Here is a 22,383-nt window from a genome sequence, read left to right as displayed (position 1 = left end):
AAGACTTTTTGTCTGACCTTGTGGGATCATTATAAAAGTTCTCCACAGTTAAAACAATGAAATCATATAGCTTAAAGATCTACTCAGGCTTCCAAATATCAATGTATTTATTGACAAAGCTAAATTACTCACTTTGAAATTCCATGCTATTAAAAATCACATAGAAATAACTAACTTCTGATTAAAAACAAACAGGAACAAGCAGCAAAGGTAAGTTGGGTAGTACATTAACTTTATTTTGAATTATAACATGGAATATGTCATCAACAAATGGATGTAAGGAAAACTTTTACAATTCAGTTAACAAATGATTTGCATAGGAACTGCTAGTTCTGTCTTAAGATGCAGAGCTCTTTGAATTGTGAATTAGATTAACATAAAATAAGAATCATAATAATTAAGAACCATTTACCTGTGTGCCAAATAAATGCAATTTTATTTCAAATAACAGACTTTTTGTTCAGTCCCTGGTGAGCAGTTATTATAATCATCTTCCCTGCTATGGATAATGTCATAATCTCATCCAGAACAAATGTGATCCTTCTAAGCTAGAGACCTCTTACCTATAGTAGGAAAACCTCCATTAAGTATTGCTGAAGCTACTAGATTCATTTTTATGGCCCTAAAATTGATCAAGAACATTTCTCACTTAAAACAAATGTCAAGGACAACACATCTTAGTGAAAACGTTGAGTTTGTGATTTCAACCCATTTTGTCTTTTGGAACTTTGTTATCAGTGTCCATAATACTGTTTTGATTTATATCAGTGATGAGCAACCAGTTTTGGCCTGAGGGCTAACAAAGGGGGAAACATAGAAAGCATTTAAGGCCACACTCTCTTCCCCTTCAAAATGAACATAGTTTTATGAAATTCCCATGGGGGAAAGTGTATTGGTATTATTTTGCTAAGTAAAAGGAAGTCAGTGAGGAAATTGGCACTGCTTTTTAGCTACTAAAAGGTTTCTATCCAGGTATTTTAGCAATACAGACAGAACTTTCTAATTTTTTTATTCCGAAATTAGATTGTGGACTTGTTGCATAGTTAGGCTTAGACATGTCTGGGGGTTCTGTGGCCCATTACTGCCTTTGCTTGTGACATTAATTAAAGTAAGCTAATTTGTGTTGATTGATTATTTTATTGATCATAACAAACTTTAAGGGAATATCCTCTAATTTCAAGAATTATATTCCATCATTGACTGACTTAAAGACAACGCTTTTAGTGAGAACCACTGCAAGCTGGTGAAAAAAAAATTGGAGGACTGCATTTCCTTCCATCTTAACATGTCTTTGCACAGAACATTGGCTGGAAATCAGAACAGAATGTGAAAAGAAAACTAAAGAAGTATTTAAATAATAGAAATATCATCAGCGTTTATTATGGTAGATTATAGAAAAATGGTCTAATTTGTGTGTGTGTGCAATTAGGCACTGACTGAGGCATTTAGACACCATTGGTTATAAAATACATTGAACATAAATTTTGACTCCCCTTCAAGGAATAATTCCGTAAAACTTGGGTTTCTTTTTTGAAATCAATCAGCTCAAGAACATGCATAGATGAACATTATTAAATACTAATGACAGTCTTTTATTGCTTATACTCCTGCAATAGAATAGCAACATATTGTACTAGCATATGACATTTCATCCAAACCTCAAAGTCATTGTGTCAAGCAACAGGACTGCACAGCTTATTAAGCCTACCAAGTTATGGCATGGGAAGCAGACTCCCAACAAAAGAACCAAAATAAAAGTTCAAAAAGACAAAGCCTAAATTTCCTGTTTCCAAATTTGCCACGTACATCTTACCATACCTACAATATTGATTCTAGGTAAATATGATTTTTTTTTCTTTACGTGTTAGGGATGAGATGAGGATCACCTCGCAAATAAACAATCTGTCTTTTTTATAGTTCAATAGTCCATCTTGGAAAATCACATCATGGAATGTCAGAAGTGGCTCTTTAATGTGAATTTATACATCATTGCTTCCAAATCAACATGGTTACGATCTTTGGGTAGAAGAAAACATTTTACACTGGAATAACATACATCTATGTGTAAAATACAAGGGAACTATATCTTTTAGCACTCTTACATTTGAGCTATATCTTTTAGCACACTTACAATTAATGCAAAAGCAGAAGTGCTTTGATTCACTGAAGATCAGACTTTCAGTCTTTTAAAGGCTTTTGTCATCTTGTTTAAACCTCTTCCATGGTTTAACTCTAAGAGTTTAACCGCGAGACCCAACTTAGTGTGGTTTAAAATGAGTTTCTGTGGACTCCATGAGTCTGCCAGGCCCCACAGCGGTGGGGTTAAAGGCCAGCGTGATTAGTTCATGTGAGGGTAAGGGGTCCCTGAGCCTTTCTGTTCTTGACTCGGGGCACAGAGCCCAGCTCCCCTAGGTCAGGGACCCAGGGTGGATATTCTGGGCATTTCCTTGCTTCAAGGAATTTCCAACACTATTTGAAAAGCAATTTCTTTTTGGACAATGGGATTAGGGTTTCTATCTTTCAGTTGAATATGGAACTAAGTTAGCTCTTCCTATGTCCTTCTTTACTTCGGAGGAGACGCAGTATACGTTCATTTTTGGTTAGTTCTGCTGGAAGTTCATTGGCCTCGAAGAAGAAAAGATAGACATTAGTGAATTCCCACAGTTGGGATGGTTTTAGGGTCTCCAAAGCAGGGTCTCTGACTCCACTTACTCCTCCGCTGGCAAAAAACCCTACTGGACTCACTCTTATTTTAAAGCCTTAAAGGTCTCCTTTAATCATATAAATATCATCTGTTATTTTCTTATTTCATCATTAGAGTTATTTTTCTTTCTAAGCCATATCTCTAGTACATTGATCTCCTGGAGGCCAGCATCCATGTATGATTAATCATCATATCCTCATTTCTAGCCCAATCCCTGGTGCATCTAGTACGTGCTCAATAAACACTGGTAATGTTAAATTTGATATTTTATATTTAATTAGTATGGGGCAGTGTGTCCACTAGGGACTTGAGACTAAGGACAGGTATCTGTTGAAAAAACAGAGTTAAGAAACATTTAGAGAATAAGAAATACCTGGTCAAGAACAGCTTCTGTGGCCACCACGACCCTCCTGACACTAGGGTTTCACTGAATGGCCTTTCTTCTCATCATGCTGTTGAGACACATTCCTTACACATTTATTTCATGAGTGAATCCTTATCCCATGAAATAAATGTAATGGGGCAGTGGTTCTCAAACTTTTTGGTCTCAGGACCTTTTTACACTCTTAAAAATTAATGAGGATCCCAATAAGCTTTTGCCTTTAACTTCTTAGAAATGAAAGGAAGAACATTAAAAAACCCCTTAATTCATTAAAAATCATAAATGCACTACATGGTACTATAAATGACATGAAAAACAACCACATTTTCAAAAACAAAAAAGCTAGGGATAAGAGTAGCATTGTTTAATAGATCTGCCTATCTGTTGAATGTGTAGCTTACGCAGAGACATTTGGATTTTCTTATCTGCTTCTGTATCTAAGCTATCGTGATACGTTGTTTCGGTTAAAGCATATAAAGAAAATTCAGCTTTGCACAGATAGGTAGTTGGAAAAGGAAGGAAAGATTTTAACAGCCTTTTCAAATCATTGGAGATATTGTTCTTTGATGCTACGCTCATACTAAACAAAGGACAGTTTCTTAAAGGAAACTGCAGTGTGGAATCTGAAACCATACCAATGAACTTTTTACATGAAAAAGCCATACATCTATCTATCTACAGCTGGTGTTTTCCCCCATGTATGATTTATAACATCACCCACTAGCCAATTGGAAAATATTAGTTCAATGAGTTATGCAGATCTTCTAGATGTGGACACACGGGGTCATAAAATCTCCAAAGATTACCTTCATTAATATTAGCACCGATTCATCAGAAAAGCCTGTGAGTTTAAGAAGCCGTCAGGCTCACATGGTGGATACCAGTGGTTCTTCGAAGTAAAAATGGCACTTTGTGAAAAGGCACTTGGCTCACTTTGCTATTCTAATGATGGCCCTGAGATAACCATGTAACTGAGTAGAGACCAGGAAGGCCAGATGCATACTTCCCATTGCCTTACATAGAATATTAAAAAGATGTGTAACAAGGGTCCAGATTTAATAAAATTGAAATTGTTCATGGCTTCATCAAAGATGTTCTTAAGTAAAACTGGTATGTGTGTGAAATAATTTACAAAATCTGTAAAGTAACTCACAAGGTTGTGTAAAATAATTTGTTGGTACAGTTTATACCCCTGCTGGCAGGTGTCAGGGGCCACTAGTTTCAGTCACCGTTAGAGCAAATGTTAGAAGCAACATTTGCTCTAGAAGTTAGAGCAAATGTTAGAAGCACTGTTAGAAGCAAATTTTCACTGTGCTTCTACACCATTAGAGCAAATGTCAGCACAGTGAAAAGGGTAGATGACATCTTTGTATTACTAAGTGTATTGTTTTGACTTCTTAGACCTCATGAAAGGGTCTTACAGGCCCTCAGGGGTCCACAGACCATACTGAGAACTGTTGTTATAGATGAATCACGGGATGTTCTCAGGATTTCAGGGGAGGCAGTTAAAGGGTAGAAAGGCACCCAGAGTACAGGAGAGGGCTTGGATGTAGATGTTACTTGTCTCACATACTTTTTCCTCCCAGAGTTACACCTGGAACCCCCTGCTTTACCTGAGACCCTGATCCTAGGTGAAACTCCTGAAGTCCCTTCCTTCTTGGTTGGGTCCTGCTCTTTGGCCCGCACATGCTAGCTGGGACTTCATTTGTTGGGAGTTATGCACAGAGTCGCTGGGAATTATGTTTGCCACAAATGGTCTGCCGCACAGCGTGTCCTGTGGCTGCCCCCCAACCCACCACAAAGGACCCTTGATGCTGATGCTGTACTGAATTGTGCAGGAGATGACTATGCTGTGTTGCTGTAGACCAGAGGCCCCTCAGGCCTTGGAATTCTACTATTAGTTCCTGCAGGCCTAATGCCTGGCCCTGCACGGAAATGCTCCCAGTAGACAGATGTCAGCACCTTCTAGTCTCGGAGCACACTCAGGAATGACAAGGCTGTTCCACGTGGGTTACTGAAGCTCGGTGAGCAGGCTGCCAGGCAGCCAGAGGATCCTCTATGGTCAGGAAGAGGAGGAGATCTAAGAGGCTGTACTTTATCAATAAGCTTCCTGAGTTATAGTTCCCATGTGTAACCTTTATCACTGAAAAAAACCCTTATATCCTCAAACTGTGTAGTCAACTTTTGATTAATCACATTGCTGTTCTGGTGTCCTCCATATAGTTCTAGAAACCTGGTCTCATGCCTCCTCTCTCCAGGTTGGTCCTCACTGAATTCTCAGGTTGCTGAGGTTGTGTGGACTATTACGATGGCTGGTGCCCCAGGCTAACCCCCAAAGGCCATCTTATTCATTATGGGGCAGGACCACAGGCCCATGTTCATGATACCACAGCATCAAAACACTCTCCTTCCCAACCGCTCTTGGGACAAGCTGTGTACTTAGATCGCTCGGCCATCCTGACGGGACAAGCTGTGTTCTGAATCTTCAGTTGGGAGTATCGGGAACACAGGGCCTGCACCCATGGGGACAGCTGCGGTGTGGGGAGTAGCTATCAGGCCCATCGGTTACCCTGTCCTGAGGCCTCCATGTCGCAGTCCCAGAGAACTCCACCCCTGCAGCAGCAGATTGCTTCTGTATTAGCTTAGAAGTCATTTCCTCTGGGAAGCTTCTAGTAGCATTTATTACTTCCCTGCTGACAGCGCTTGTCACTGTACTGCAATTTGTTTGTCTTTATTCTTTAGTAAACTCTGAGCTCTTTGAAGGCAGAGACGAAGGGAACTCCATCCACTGTAGTCTCCCCAGTACACGGCACTGCGCGTGGTATCTAGTGGGTCCTCAGTGTGTGTTGAATGAAGGAAGGCAAAGAATACCCCCTCAAGAGTCCTGGGTGGCTGCCCAAATCCCAACACCCTTGCTTCTAGAGCTATCTCTAAGAGGCTGGCTTCTTTGGGGTGGCTGGTGGATGGATGGGATGCGGGTAGAACTCCCTGGCAACAACTCCCAGCTCTCTGAGGGCTGCTGGTGTATGAAACTCCAGCATGAGCAGCTTCCCTATATCTCTATATTTTCAAGAGTAGCTTTAGGGACAATCCAAAGTCCAGCATTTTGGTCACTGGAAATTCCCCATAACCATGATTGCTGAAGTCCCAGGAGACAAACAAAGAACTGCACATTGTTTCAGTTTCCATAAGCTACTGGATGGCTTAGTGAGAAAGATCAATCTCTTTAGGAAGTCTGGGTCCAGGGTCTAAAGATAAGTGTACAAGTCTGATTTCAGCTGCCTTATCACACAGCCAGGCCAGCTAATGGAAAACAAATTGGGAGTATCTCAGGAAGAGATAAGCAGAAGCGTTACATCTTCAAGCACTCTAATGGCAAGAACGAGGAAATAATAATGCCACATGCTAAGTAAAATGAAAATAAAAGAGACTCTTGGCATGTTGTCTAATTGCACCTCTTAATGGTTCCTTTCCAAAATGTCATGAAAAAGGTTCTGCGTGTTTGCTTTTATTATTAAAGAAATTAACACAGGACTAGATACTTATAAAAGCTCTAATAGTATAGAAGTATAAAGTGAAAACTGCTTTTCATACCTCCCTTGATGGATAAGCTCTGCTCCTACTTCCTCCTTTAAAAGTTCATAGTTCCATGTTCTCTCAAGACCTGCCCTACGCTGCTCTCCTCTCCCAGGTTCTACACTTGACTGTGCACACAGATGTCGAATAGGAAACAATGGGCATTGAGCATCTTCCCACCTCCATGTTTGACTTAATTGTAAACTAAGGATGTTGGCCTATGAAAGATATGGGTTAGTTTGGAACAGCAGTGCCAAGTCCCATTAACAGTAGAATAGCATTTCCCCCAAGAAGGTGTCAAGATATGCACATTGGATGTATGCAGGATGGCAATAAACTACCAGAATGGGGACGTTCTTAGGACACTTCTTTGATGACACAGCCCCATAACTATACTCCCCGCCCCCTGTCCTGGGAGGGCTGCACCACTGTTAGCCCACAACGGCCCCTGCTAGATATGGGATTTTCAGCCTAATTCTCTGGATCTAGATACACTGCTCGTTCCTACCTACCAACAGCCTCACATTCTCTCACGATGCCCAGGTACGAAGAGAAGGGATGGGGGGGGGGGCGGCCTGAGTGATGAGACACCTGTGAGAGCTTTGCTCTCCTTCACAGTCCCTTTCGAAGGCCCATCAGCATCTAATTATATCCTCAGGTCCGCAGCCCACAGTGAATGGGCCTGGGTAAGTATTGCCAATGGCCCTTTGCAAGTGACACAAATCTGCCCAGGGGGCACGGGATGGGTTATCCGTGGCTTAGGTAGAAACCGCCTTATCTCTGCACAGGTGCCCAGGGGAGTTAAAAGATAAGGAGGGAAAGGCCAGTACCTTGTTTCTCAGGGCTGGGTCCGCCCCTGCTTCCAGGAGCAGCGCGACTGTTTTAATATTCCCACTGAGCACTGCCGCGTGGAGGGCCGACGTTCCATTCTAGGAGAAAACGACAGTGTGTTTCAGGAGTGGGCTCACGGCCATCAGCACCGAGCCTGGCTTTCATCATAGCCCAGCCTAAGTGAGGAAACTAGGGTCAGAGCTTTGCTCTTCCTCACAGTCCCCCACTTGAGGGCACGTCAGCATCTAATAGAGTGTCCTCAAGTCCCCAGCAGATGGTCCAGGCAAACACTGCCAACATCCTTTGGCAAGTGAAACAAGAAATCTGGCCCAGGGTACACGTGACTTCGCGATCAGTCCGTCAGTTTTAAACATATTAGAACTTGCTGCAGCAAAAGTGATAATGCCACATTATTTTATTTTTTCTTCAAGGGCAACATACACAGTTTTTGCACTTCCAGCGAGCCTGGAGAAATGGCTGGTCAACCAAGGGGCCGACCTGTCAGCCCAGCTACCTGCTCTCCATGCACTGAGGTGGGAGGGAGCACCACTGTGGGCTCACAGGCTGTCAGCACGTGCAGTGAGGAAACCCTGAAGCCCCGAGGTAGAGCATTCTTGAGCATGAAAAGGCCCCATTGGTTGGGTTGCTGAAATTTTATTAAATATACTGCAAATATCTACTAAACCAAGGAAGCATCAGCGTGCAGCACATAGCCAGATTCTGGGAGGGGAGAGGAAGAGAATATAACAAGCCTGACATAAGAATGATGGGCAGTCACATGACATCTGTTTCAAAAGATGGATATGTCTACAAGCTATTTATAATAATAATAATAATAAAACTATTTTCTTAATTTATAAAAGAATAAAATATAATGCCTACAGAAAAATTCCAGCAAAGTAGCATTTTCCTTTCTAAAGCAGCATGTTTACTTTTATAACATGTATGACAACTCACTTGTCTGGTGATACTTCACTCATCTAAATCTTCACCAACTTGTCAACTTCATCTATTTGTAACATGGCTAAGAATATAATACCAAGCCAAAAAAGAGCTCTTTGAAACACCACTAGGTATTACAAAGTCCATTTCTGAAGCTCATTTCTTTCATTTGTAGAGCTCCCTTTCACAGACCATTTATTCTTACTTTACAAACAATGTTAATGAATGTATCTTTCCTGCTTCCTAGCTCATGGAAGATTAGAAGTTGGTCACTGGGACCGAGAGAGGGGCCAGCATTCTGACAGGAGGCCTGTATCAGCTGATCAGAGGGATAGAGCCTAAACACATAAAGATTAGATATAGAGTGTCCCAAAGCCTCTGGGATCATTCAAGGACAGGTTGACTATTTTATGTGTCAATAAAGCGAGGGCTAAGTGCTAGCCAGTGTTCCAAGTTTAGAACAGGTTTCCTGTCCTCAATTGAGGAAAACAGTAATGTAAACTAGGGGTCCTCAAACTGCAGCCGGTGGGCCAAATTGAGCCTGCCAATTGTTTTTCTATGTCCTGGCAAGCTGAGATTAAAAAAAAAAAAAAAAATGAAAAGACGAGTACTACATAAAAATATGAAATTCCAGAAATACAATCCATTCAAAAAGTGTGCGTGGAATGCAGCCATCCCTTGCCCCCATGGCTGCTTTCAAGCTACTAGAGCAGAGTCGAACAGTTCCAGCAGAGCCCCTATGGCCCATGAAGCCTAAAATATTTCCTCCCTGGTCCTTTATGAAAAAATTTGCCAAACCCTGGTTTATACTGTAATTTAAAAATATCTTAGTCTCAAACGGATAAATTTAAAAAAGGATTTTGGGGCTCTGCCTCCTGGTAGACCCAGTTCTCCAGGCTGACACACCCTTTAGGGTGTCCGGGGATGTGAGTCTTATTTTCTTTCATCTAAGATAACTGGATCTTTGCTCCAGATAATGAAAGGAAAAAACATGAGCACCTGTCCCCCAAGTTTCATAGGACACAAATTATGCATTTCATGAGTTGTGGAAGATTTTAGGCCTATGAGATATATATATATATATATATATATATATATATATATATCTTTATATATATATATGAAGATAGTGATTTAATTACCACTATTTTTTTCCTCTGGAAAACTAAGTAGCAACAGCCTCTGGTTCACTCTTCTTATCACCCTGCCATTTCAACCAGTGCCCATGAATCTCCAACATTAAGAAACTGTAGGTAAGTTCTTTCAAGAACGCAACTAACCATGTGAATTATCTCAGCTTCTCCTGCAGGCCTCAGGTATGGGCTTCTTAATTTTCAACCTCTCTTTTATAGATTGGTAAAATTTCTAAGTCTTACCTTCAAAATGCCAAGCGTGGGTGAGAATTTCAGCAGCTCTTCTATAACATCATTATATCCTTTGTTGGCTGCTTTGAGCAATGCTGTTGTACCATCCTTAACAGAGTGGAACAGAAAAGTTGACTTAACATATGTATATGTTGGCTAAGAACTAAATGTTAGTTGAGAACCGGGAATACACTTGTCAGAACAGGTGAAAGGGGAAAGGCCATGTCTCTTAATCTGGGAGCATTTTAGAGCATAATCAGTTCTGCATGAACAAATGCTGGACAAAATATGTGACTTCTTCTCTTAGAACCCTGCCATTTGGGAATTCAGACTCTTCCAGTCCCTTAGAACACCAGGTAACACTGGAGAGAGGGGGACATCAAGAATGTATTTTAGGGGGTGCCTGGGTGGCTCAGCGGGTTAAGCTGCTGCCTTTGGCTCGGGTCATGATCTCAGGGTCCTGGGATCGAGTCCCGCCTCAGGCTCTCTGCTCAGCAGGGGCCCTGCTTCCTTTCCTCTCTCTCTGCCTACTGTGATCTCTCTCTGTCAAATGAATAAATACAATCTTAAAAAAAAAAAAAAAAAAAAAGAATGTATTTTAGGACATGGATGGACCAAAGAGGCATTGTCTGTAGTTCATGGCTTAGTGGAAATTAATTTTAAACTATTTTTAATGACTTAAATAATTACTGAACTGTATTTACTGTTTTAAAATTTTGAATGTGTTTTTTTTTTTTTGCTTTGCCTAATATACAACTTTGCTCCACTGGGCCTAGGTATCTGTCTGTGGTAGTTGGGGATGGGTAGGTGGTGAGTAGGAAGGGGACAGACTGAAATCTGTTAAAAAGAAATGCAAAAATGCAAAAATTTATATTCAGCTTCTGTCATCACTTTTTGGCTTGGGAAGAGATTTTCCAAATTCCTCCCCCCCACCCCGCTTTTACATATCAATTGCTGTATTTGGAGGATTCAGTTCACAGAATTCTGCAGTCAAGGAACTATCCCAGTCTGCTCTAAAGGTTTAATTTAGCTAGAATCAGGAAGAAAGAAAATGTGATTAGAGGGTTTTTCTTTTCTGGTTTCAGAGATATGCGAAGAAGTGATAAAGTGGGAGAGAGGACAGTGAAGTAAGCAGAAATGTGTCTTTACCCCTTCCGGGCTCAGACATGGAGAAGGGAGTTGCGTCACATAAGCAAGGGTAATAGTAAGGGTGAAAAGGCCAGACACTGTAAAAACCAAACCAAACCAAACCCAAATGGCAAATGGCATAGTGTGGTCAGGCAGCAGGGTCTCCCCAAGCTGCCCTTAGTTCCTATGGGCTACATACAGGGCCTGGTGTGGGGCCCATCGAGACAGACTTAGGTGACATTAGCATTGCTAGGTGGAGGCCAATGAGGGATGTAGTGTAGGTGTCCGCAGTTGGGGAAGCCCTGTGAGGTGGAGCCCTAGGAACACTACTGGACCCCAAAACAAAGACGCTGCGCCCCCACCTGCACTGCGGTCCAGGGCCAACAGGAGGCGCAGCGCAGCCAGACGCGCTGCAGCTAAGGACACCCCCAAGGACAGCCCCAGGCCCGGGCTCCTACCTCCAGCATTTCTCCCGGGTTCATCCAGGAGTCAGCTCAGGTGGAGAAGGATCTCCGATGATTAAACATCTTATCCTTGGGGAGAGTGGGCAGCATTTGCTAAGTTTCAGCTGACTTGGACATTTACTTTATTTTCCTGCTGAAGAGCCGGTGGAGGTTGGGGGAAAACCCGGGGGAGTTACAGACCAAATAAAGGTGCGTTTTCTCCTCACGTCTAAGTCAGGCTGAGTTTTGGAGCTTTGGGGCATACACTACCCATCCCCGTCCCCCCAGGCCCCTCGTGCTGCAGCTGTGACTCAGACTCACGTTGCGGGCGGCATCCCGGTCTGCTCCGCGCAATAGCATCACCCTCACCACCTCGCTGTGGCCCATCTGCGACGCAATCCACAGTGGTGCGGTCCCGTCCTGCCGGGGAGGCGAGACGCTTGCTACCACCCAGCAGCCGCCGAGCAGCAAGGCAGTGCCCACAAACAGCACCCCCATCCCCGACACATGAGGACGGAGATGTTAACCCATTTACACAGACAGGCACCTGGCAGTGCCTGGAACACCCGGAATGCGTGATTGCCAACATCGGGGTTTGGGCTTATAATACAGCCATTTTATGGCAGAATCTTTTAGCCCATAGGAGGGTGAGTAAACCCAGGAAGGAGAGGCCAGCAGTTTATTTTCCCCGGGTTCTCTGTTTGCTTTGCTGGTGGGTTCACACAACACACCCTGCTTAGTGGGGGCCCTCGTTTCCACAGGAGAAAGCAGTTTTTCTTGGAGGTGATGTGAGAGGCCCAGAGAACTAAAGACATTTCTCCCACTCCTCTATTCTAGTGTCTAGAATCCCCCACAGATGGCCATTTTTAGGGACTTCAGTTTCATGCAGGATGTGATATGATTTCTTCTGGGAGGAAATGCATACTAGCAAGTTAGAGCAGGGTGACATTTTTGGTAATATTTCCGGGTGCCCCCAAAGAGCCTGTTTATGTGAGCGTTGGGCGATGATGTGGAGAGGTATTGCTCCAGAGAAGAAAAGGTGAACCATCCAAGGGAGGGAAAAGGATTTGATAGGAGGGTTTTCTGTGGGGGAGTGGGGGAGATGGAGGTCAGATGGGAGTGTCCGTGTTTTCCTCCTGGCTTGAATCTGGGTTAGGTAAGCACCCAGATAAAATATGGTGAATTCCAGATGGAAAAGGATTTTCTCCTGTTCTCGGGATGAAACCCAGGGAAACTGCAGGCCTCTTAGAGAATCTCTGCTCCTGGCTGGTGCCTGAGAGAGCAAACAGAAATGGATGAAGGAGTCTGGGCCAATGGGCCCAAAACATCTGTCAGGATCCCTGATTCCCATCAATGAGGCATCTGCACACCCAGAAGTTCCTGTCTGCCTGTGCGAAAGTGGAAGTGCTAGTAAACAGTGGTCAGGGAAGATAAAGCCATAGAAGATAGTGATTTCAGGATGACAGGCCAACAAGGGACCAGCCAGGATACTCACAGACAGGAAAGGCTGGAATGGCACAAGGACCAGACATGAGTGTCCCCACCCCACCTTAACGCGGGGATGATAGCCTGACCTCTGAGGACTTAGGCCAGTTTGGAGGGAAGGGCAAGGAGGAGGGCGGAGGGACTAGAACTCACTAAACATAGGCTCTGACGTAATGAAGACAATACGGTCCCAGGGGACTGTTTTGGTCAGATAAGACTGAATTACTCAACAGTGGGAATGGGGCTGAAGAGCCAGATGATTCAGTTAGAGAACATAAAGCTTCATTTTCTGCTGCAGTATATAATTTCAGCTCCATTCTACTAGCCACAGCAGGCACAAGATTCTTGCCCATTGCTGTCCAGGCAAAGGGATAGAGGACAAAGAGGTCTGAGTGGGGTGGTGGGTGATGTCAAATTAGGAACCTAGAAGGATCCAGGAGTGCTGAGGGGTGGTAGGAAGACACTGGTACTGTGTCTTGGGAGAGGTGGGAAAGAGGTGCTGAGTGAAACAGGGCGGAAAAAAGATGAACACCTAGAGCCGCTTCAAGCTTCTTGAATCTGAAGATCATTATTAGCAATAGAAATAATACCTTACTTTGTACTTTCGTTTTACAAAGAACGTCTACATTCATTAGTTAATTTGATTCTCCTAATTTAGAATCATTCATTCCTTCATTCACTCAACCAACCAGCAATTATTAAGTATCTTCTAAGTCTCTGGCAGAATACTAAAGAAGACATGGTCTCTGGTCTCAGGTCTCAAAGGAACTTAGTCTAGTGGAGATGGGACATGGAAATTTCAAGATGATTAGAGTGCTATAGTAAAGTATGGACAAAAGTGCTCAAGATGAGTCAGGAGAGGCACCTGCTTACTGTGTAGAGGTTACGGGGGTCAGTTGGGGCGATATCTGGGCTGGGCCTTAAAGGAAGACTAGGATTTTGCTAGGTGGGGGGGAGGGGGGGGACATTCCATGTAGAAGGAAGAGTATTTACATTCACAGAGGCTTGGACAGGTGTGGTTGGTTCAAGCAGAGAAGGAAATCCAGTGGACTGTGGTCCAAGCGGTGTGCGCTGGAATGGAAGAGGGCAGGAGAGGGAGGCAGAGCGCTGGAAACTCTTGTCCCTCCTCGCCTGCTCTGGGCTCACCTGTTCTTTGTCACTATCTCCACCAGAGGGCATGCAAGGAAAGGCAGCCAGCCGCAAAGAGCCCACTGGTGACTTGTTCAATGTGCCTTCCAAGGGCTTGCCTGTTAGTAAAATGATCTTAATTGATACTAACATGTGGAAAGATGTTGAGAGGTGGTATATTGGGAAAAAGTATTAATAGCATCAATTCATAACAGTCACGCCAACGCTGAACTTCTACCACTTAAATTGCAATAGTCATGGTAGGTGGAAAAAGAAGCCACCACTTCCGGGTTATGAGACCTTAGGCAAATCACCCTGAGCCTCTGTTCTCGTCTGCAAAAATGTAGCCTCCCAGAGATACTCATGGAAACATGCAGGAAGGTGCTGAGCACAGGACCGGCTAGCGCATGCTTAGAAAATACGCAGAATCTGCGTATTGATCATGAAAACAATGAAGCGCCTGAAAAAGCACATGAAAAACAAGAATCCCCTTAATTTGTACTTGTGTTTATAAAACACTCCACATTCTTTGATTCTCTCAGTTTTCCTGTGAGATAACTGAATAGGTGAGAATGGTAAAATGAGATTTGTGGTTAAACCTGGGAAATTGAATGTGAGTTGGAGCATCACTGTCAAATCAAAGCATTTATTAGTTGATTATCTAGTTTGTGGAGAAAGGTTTTCACTTCTTTCTGTACACCTCAGTTCCTGTTTTCTCTTATTTTTTCCTACTATTCTCATGGTCAGAGTCTTCGCTTTAAAGATGACTTCACAATGAAATGACAGAAATTAAGTCAACTTGGCTCCTTTTTGTTGAGTTTTGAGAGAATTGGAGCAGGAAAAACATTTAAAAATTTATATTTTTGTAAATATAGAGTTTTAAAATAAGTTGAATCAAATAAATCACAGTGAACTAAATCACAGGAAGTCAGGACGTCTCTGGTGCCTTTTTAAGAAAAGGAAATAGGACACTCAGCTTGAAGAACATGAGATTCACAGGGTTATGAGAGCTGTCATTTACTATTTGTGTGCAAACCAAGCAGAAAAGGATTTAGACCAATTTTGCATACCAAGTGGCATAAAGAGGGCTGATGGGTAAAAGTTACTTGAGATTTTGGCTCAGTGTAAGACAGAGGTGGTGGTGAGGGCTGGTTACAGACTCAATAGCAGTAATGAGTCCCTGCGCCTGGAGGGGTTCAACAGTGGCTGATTACCACTCAGCAGGATTGTTAAGAGAGGATTCATGTGTCTGATAGATGGTTACACAGGTGACTTGCACAGTTCCTTCTGATTGGGTTATCCCCTCCCTCCATCTGAGATGATATTTGTAAGTATCCTTTTATAACAGTTTTATAGATAGATCATAGCATGAGATGACACATATGACATCATTTGTTTTAGAAACTAAATATTAGTTCGTTTTAGTTAGGGTCCTAAAGATTATTTAGCAAATTAATTAAAATTATTTTGTCCATGGGAATGAATATATTTCGCAGCACTAACTTTTTGCTTCTGCTTCTTCTAGTCCTCACGCTTAGGCTACTTCCATCTCTAGATTCAAGCCACACACAGGGGTCCCTGCTTGGTGTCTCCAGGCTGGAAAATAGGTCTGTAAAAGTTGATATGAGATGTCTGTCTTGCCCAGCCTGAGCCTATTTCCCCCATCCACAGGTGCTCATACCAAGGGTGGGCAGGCCAGCCAGTCCACTGTGGTCCAGTCAGTAGAGCCCAGTGGCAACCATGACATCGCTATCCCAAGAGTTGGGTAGTCTGACCTATAAACTTAGGGACTATATGCAAGATGAGTAGGCAGAGGATGCTAGGAAAAAAGGGAGTAGGAAGACAGAAAGAGAGGCAAGAGGGGACTTTGAGATGACACAGACTACATGGCTCACGAGAGAAAGGGCGCAACCCTGACTTCTGATGGGTTTTTTTTTTTTTTTTTAGATTTTATTTATTTATTTGACAGAGAGAAATCACAAGTAGATGGAGAGGCAGGCAGAGAGAGAGAGAGAGAGAGAGAGAGGGAAGCAGGCTCCCTGCTGAACAGAGAGCCCGATGCGGGACTCGATCCCAGGACCCTGAGATCATGACCTGAGCCGAAGGCAGCGGCTTAACCCACTGAGCCACCCAGGTGCCCCTTCTGATGGGTTTCTATTCCAGTGAGGCCTGGATGAAATAGAAATCATAACAGCAAAGGCACCATAGTTATCCTCGTTCAAGAGATGAAAAAACAAAATCCTGGACTACATAAAAATAAAAAGCATATATACAGCAAAGGAAATAATCAACAAAACTAAAAGACAACCTACTAAGTGGGAGAAGATATTTCCAAATAACATATCTAATAAAGGGTTAATATCCAAAATATATAAAGAACTGATGCAACACAACACTCAAAAAACCAAGTAATTCAGTTTAAAAGTGGGCAAAAGACATGAACAGACATTTCTCTAAAGAAGGACTATAGATGGCCAACAGATGCATGGAAAGATGTTCAAGATCATTCGTCATCAAGGAAATACAAATCAAAACCACAATGAGATAACACCTCACACCTGTCAGAATGGCTAAAATCAACAACACAAGAAACAACAGGTGTTGGTAAGGATTTGGAGAAAAAGAATTCTCAGGGCGCCTGGGTGACTCAGTGGGTTAAGCCTTGCCTTCGGCTCAGGTCATGATCTTAGGGTCCTGGGATTGAGTCCCACATCGGGCTCTCTGCTCAGCAGTGAGCCTGCTTCCCCTCTCTCTCTGCCTGACTCTGCCTTCTTGTGATCTCTGTCTGTCAAATAAATAATAAATAAAATCTGTAAAAAAATAAAAAAGAACTCTCATACTGTTCAGTGGTGGGAATGCAAACTGGTACAGCCAAGGTGGAAAACAGTAAGGAATTTCCTTAAAAAATTAAAAATAGAATTACTACATGATTCTGTAACTCCACTACTGGATATTTACCCAAAGAACATGAAAACACTAACTTGAAAAGATATAGGCACCTCTGTTTATTGCAGCATTACTTATAATAGCCAAGATATGGAAGCAGTTCAAATGTCCATCGATACCGGAATGGTTAAGGAAGATGTGGTGTGTGTGTGTGTCCACACACACACACACACACACACGTATATTACTGAGCCATAAAAAAGAATGAAACCCTGCCATTTGCAACAACATGGATAGACCTAGCAGGTATAATGCTAAGGGCAATAAATCAGTCAGAGAAAGACAAATACCATATGATTCACTCATATATGGAATTTAAGAAACAAAACAAATGAACAAGGGATTAAAAAAAGAAATACAAGCTAAGAAACAGATTGTTAATTATAGAGAACACACCAATGCTTACCAGAGGGGGTGAGGGGGAGATGAGTGTTATACGTGAAGGGATTAAGAGTGAACTTACTGTGTTGAGTACTGAGCAATATATAGAACTGTTGAATCACTCTGTTACATGCCTGAAACTAATACAACACTGAACGTTACCTGTACTAGAATTAAAATAATAAAGGAAACCCAAAGAACCCCTGAAATTCAGGAAATGTAAGTGACTTGCTCAAGGTCATGCAGTCAATAAACAAAATGGACTGTGTTTCATTTCCTTAAGTTATCTATATCCCCATAACTCACAAGCCATTCTCCACCCAGTGGCGTGGATGTGGCTCCCTAGCTGGGTTTTACAGTTGTCCTGGCACTGGTGCCCAGGCCCTACATGTGAGTCTTGTTCTAGTTTGCAGCCACTCATCACTACGTCTTTAGCCTTCCAGGCCTCACTGGAGCTCTGCTCAAACCATGGGGTGGCTTATGGAGACAATAGAAGTTTTCAGAGTGCCTATCATGTGCAGAGGGCATGCAAGAATTGGGGCCTCCCTGTTGCTGTATGTTTCCCCCCCCCAAGCCCTTAGGACACTGCAAAAATCCATTTGCTCCACTTTTTCCCATTGGCCACCACTGGGTTTGCCCCTCCAAGCTTGCAACCTGCGAGGACCAGCACTATCCGGGCCCTAGCATCTCTGCATACAAGTGCAAACCAAGGCTAGAGAAGACACTTTATGAGTGACCTTTCTCTCAGGCTCCAAAAAAATCCTTATTAGCACACTGAGAGGACAAGTTGGAGATGAGTGATGACAGGCCAGACTCAGCCCTGGGTAGACACTCAGACCGGTGCCACTCCATGAAAGCACTGTTTCATAAGGGGGATGAGTTGAGTTAGGAAAAGTACACTTCAAAGCATTTTGTTGATAGAAAAACAGACTAAACAGCCATCTTAGCTGGTGATTAAAAAGGCCTGAGTGTATCAACTCTACATGCTGTGGTCACATAGAAAGAACTGAAGATGAATTTTTAGCTTGACTATAGACTACAATGATCTTGGTGACCTTGACCCTCTTTAGGATGAACAAGGCAGAAATATTTTTCAAGTTTCAAATCAAGAGCTCAGTCTTTCCAAAGTCTGCTTATAACTTTGTGATTTGGATTCCTTCTCACAAAAGCCCTAGAAAGGTTTTCAGTTCATCCATGATAGAGTTACAAGGAAAAGCCACTCCTACCACTGTTCAGATTCCCTGAAGCTCAGTCTGCGGAATAATTTCAGTGCAACTCTGTGAACATGCTGTCCCAGGGGTACCATAAACTGTTGGGACCCCGGAGAATGGCAAGGAAAGAAATCATAAATCCAATTTATCTAAAAACATTAAGAAATGAAATCGGGCAAACATCCTTGCCTTTGTTTTATAAATTCAAGAATTTTCTGACAGGGATTCCATGTGTCAGCTGAGATTTTGGAATACTGCACTGGTTTCCGAATGCCCTGCTGATGTAATAGTCTAGCACTCACAGGCCATTTTAATGGAAACTTTTAGTTACCCCCTTTTTTTTTTTAAAAGCTCCTCATAACTTGTGACAAAGTCATCCAGGACTATTATCGCTTTTGCCATATTTATGACCCTGCTTGTTTTGTAGGAAGGGAATTAAATATGCAGAGTTTGCTTTTTTTTTTTCATTTTGTGCAGAGTTTACAGTTTCAAAGAAGACAGGACCTGGGCTAGTCTGACCTGGCTAGATAACCTTTTCTTATCAGCTCATGGCAGGTAATAAAAAGAGTATGGCTTAAAGGTACAGTGGGGTTAATGTACCCTATAAAAAGGAAAAATTCCATTGCTTTTTTCCCTCCAAAGCTATTTTTATTTTATAAAACACCCCTTTTCCTGAATAACAATTTTTTTAGAACTGGACTCATAATTCCACACAATTGCACTGGATGCAGTCTTTGAAGGGCATGTCACTTGCATTTTGATCCGAGGGAGGGGTCCTCCAAACAGCTGGACTAGGTCATTTTTGACCAGGTCATCCTCACCATGAGGAATGAAAGCAGGCGTGGGGGTGTGGCCAGCCCCGTACTGTTGGCTCACTCTTTAATTTCTTGGCTTCGGGGTCATCTTATGACTCAACTTAGATTTGAGTGGTCACCATCCGTGCACTATTTGAAATATAATCTTTTTTTAAAAGATTTTATTTATTTATTTATTTGAGAGAGAGAGAGAGAGAGAGAATAAGAGAAAGAGAGCTGAGAGGAGAGAGGTCAGCAGAAGGAGACTCCCTGCTAAGCAGGGAGCCCAATATGGGACTCAATCCTGGGACTCCAGGATCATGATCTAAGCCGAAGGCAGTCACTTAACCAACTGAGCCACCCATGCGCCCTGAAATATAATCTCTTATATCAACTTGTTTTTTTATGAATAGTACCTGAGGCATACGGTTAGTACGATTCACTTTACAAATAGATTTGTCAAAGTGCCAGAGACTATTTAAGAAAGATGTACAGATAGAGAAGCCTGGTAATCTTGACAATCTTTCATTTCTAAATTCACGGTGGTACCCTCAATAATGGCCTCCAGATCAAACTTCTGCAATCTAAAAATGACCTTTGGCAAAATGAAGCACCCGATTCAGAATCAATCAAAACTTTTAAAATAAGGAGGACCGACAAGAAAATATTAAGCTCCAATCCCCAAACATCAACTCTGGCAGGTATGGAAGTACAACTTTTCCAAAGAGCCTCCTCTCCCAAGAGTATTCCTGGGGCCATCTAAATCTAAGACTGTCTTTAAAACTCTAAAAGTTTAATCTTACGTAGCAGTATTTGGCGTACGTTAAGTGCTTAAGAAATATTGATTGAGTTTTGAATAAAACAGTTATTAAAAAGGGGGAGCTTGAAGAGATTCTCAGGGTTATCCTGTCCAGCCTCCTAATTTTCAGATGAAGGAAGAGAAGTCAAGAGATGCTGATTCACTTGTTCCAAACCACACAGCTAGTTATTGGCAGAGCTGGGATCTAGAATTCAGGATTCCTGACCTCAAACTCACTTTGCCCAAAGGCCCTTTGTCATCTTAGGTTCCTATGCACTTGGACTTCTAAAGACTGAAGAAGCCTGGGTCCAAGAGCTCAGACCAACCTTCCCTATGTGAACATATAAGCATATGTTACATTACACATTAGGTTACATTATTATGGGAATCTGCCTGGGTGTCATTTCCTGGGAAGAAATCAGCTTGACTTTTCCCCGAGAAAACTACCCTTAAAGTTATGTTACTTTAATCTGAAATGTTTTGTTAAAAACAAATTGATTAGTGCAGAAACCATTCCTATATAAGAGAAGCTAATTATAATGCCTTAGATTTGGATGGTTCTTTACCATTCATAAAGTGTGACCTATATTACCTGGTAGTTCTGTTCTTTTAGGTATCAACTGATTTGCTAGATGTTAGCTTGGTTTTGGTAAAGTCAGTCTCAATAGCGTTATAATTGGGAGAGATGAAGGTGTAGAACCTACTAATGATTCCCAGTGGGCTGAAGGGCTCATCTTCTGGGGCAGGGGTAAGAGATAAGACATTGTATCAGCAGAGGGACTGGAGAGGGGCAAGGCTACCTGACTCACCTCTATTTACCTATGTCCCAGGCGAGTGCACTCTCATGACCTCAGCGCAGCCATAATTTATTTGAACAGGAGGCGGCCGTGTATGTACTTGACCTCAGCCACCAAACACCCAATTTTCAAAAACAGTAAATGGTGAAGTCAGCCCGGTATCGCAGGCTTGCTGGTGAGCCCAAACAAAGAATAGGAGAAACCCTAATCCAAGATTAACTTTATCACTGAGGCGAAAGGGTTGAAGGATGCCCAGAGTTGACCAGTTATCTCAGGAGCTGCTGCAGGACGGGCAGGCCCTCCCTGCCCCACAGCCCTGCCCACAAGGACATTACCTGCCTTGGCTGGTTGACTTTTGCTCCTGAGGACAACAACAGTCGAATCACATCCAAGTAACCACCTTGGGCAGCGAGGAAGAGGGCAGTGGCTCCATCCTGAAAGATATCAGAATGAAAGGGTTCAAATCATCTTTCATGTTTATTTTAAAAGAAATTCAATTAAAAATACATCCGTTTAATCCAACTTGCCACTTCTGTCCCCCACTTTGTTTTCGTATTCAAGGTTAGTGTTTTATTCTTTGAAGAACAGGTCTAAAATATCACAAGAAGTCAGGTGGAAAGGTAGTGTTTCAAATAAACTTAAAAGGATACGTTATAACAAATATAGTGATTGTTCCCTTTACACAATCTTGATCATGGAGCCTATCATCCACTCCCTTGGCAGCAGCACCCAGGCTGTCAAAATAGCTAGTTATCATTTTTCTCTCATCTGCACAGACCTTTCGTTAGCTGTCACCAGTGTTCTTTGTGGGATCTCAGGGTTATCCCCTTTTGATTAGTTTAACAAATACATACGTTTAATGCAGTTTTCCACTTCAATTCTTTGGTCAAGTAAGGGCTCAGTGTTAGTTTAAAGAACAAACACAAAATAAAGTCTATTAATTAAAAAACAATGAACAAGTCCCCTGAACCAGTATGGTATGTTTTTATGAATCAGAAATTAAAGTGTCCTTTTAATTAGATCTTTCCTACCCCTTTCTCTTTCTTGCCCCTATCTCCATGTCCCCCCCCCCCCCCAACATGCCATTTTTCTAAGCTTTGAAACAAAAGATGCTTCTAGAAAAACTGCCCTGGTGAACTCCATGAACTCGCTCCCCGACAGCCCAGAAGACACCAACAACACGTATAAAGAATGAAGAAGTCCTGCAGGAAAGCGCAAAGCAAGTGCTGGCTTCCAGTTCCCTTTAGTGTGTTTTCCTTTTAACTGAGTGTCTAGGTCCTCTGGGCATTTCTTTCTTAAAGACCTGTCACTGGTAATGGCGGCGAGCACAGCCCTCGGCTCAGAGCATGCCTCCTCCCCAGAGGCTCACCTCCTGTAGACAGCATTCACAGAGTGGGCCGAGCCTCATTATTTCTAGACCGCAGTGGAAAACCCGGGCACAATCTAGTGGAAAACACCTCGCTCACCCAGTT

The 22,383-nt window shown here is 42.6% G+C and overlaps 1 protein-coding gene across 6 annotated transcripts in view; it reads right to left on the bottom strand.

Moving 5' to 3' along the window:
• Nucleotides 1–211: 211 nt before the first annotated feature.
• The window catches only part of ANKRD29 (ankyrin repeat domain 29), a 54,847-nt gene continuing 32,675 nt past the window's right edge, over nt 212–22,383 (bottom strand). For 5 of the 6 annotated variants that reach the window (XM_059139421.1, XM_059139423.1, XM_059139426.1 and 2 more), the window contains 5 exons: nt 21,247–21,345; nt 11,692–11,790; nt 9,812–9,907; nt 7,493–7,591; nt 212–2,625 (listed from right to left, as the gene is read on the bottom strand). In XM_059139421.1, the coding sequence (XP_058995404.1) occupies nt 2,542–2,625; nt 7,493–7,591; nt 9,812–9,907; nt 11,692–11,790; nt 21,247–21,345 (477 nt within the window). In that variant the 3' untranslated portion in view covers nt 212–2,541. The remainder of the gene's footprint in view (nt 2,626–7,492; nt 7,592–9,811; nt 9,908–11,691; nt 11,791–21,246; nt 21,346–22,383) is intronic. The other variant, XM_059139425.1, reaches the window with a different exon arrangement.

Source organism: Mustela lutreola, chromosome 11 (assembly GCF_030435805.1).
Source record: "Mustela lutreola isolate mMusLut2 chromosome 11, mMusLut2.pri, whole genome shotgun sequence".
NCBI lineage: Eukaryota > Metazoa > Chordata > Mammalia > Carnivora > Mustelidae > Mustela > Mustela lutreola.
The sequence above is the reverse complement of the archived record's forward strand: the minus strand, read 5'-3'. Positions and strand labels throughout refer to the sequence as shown.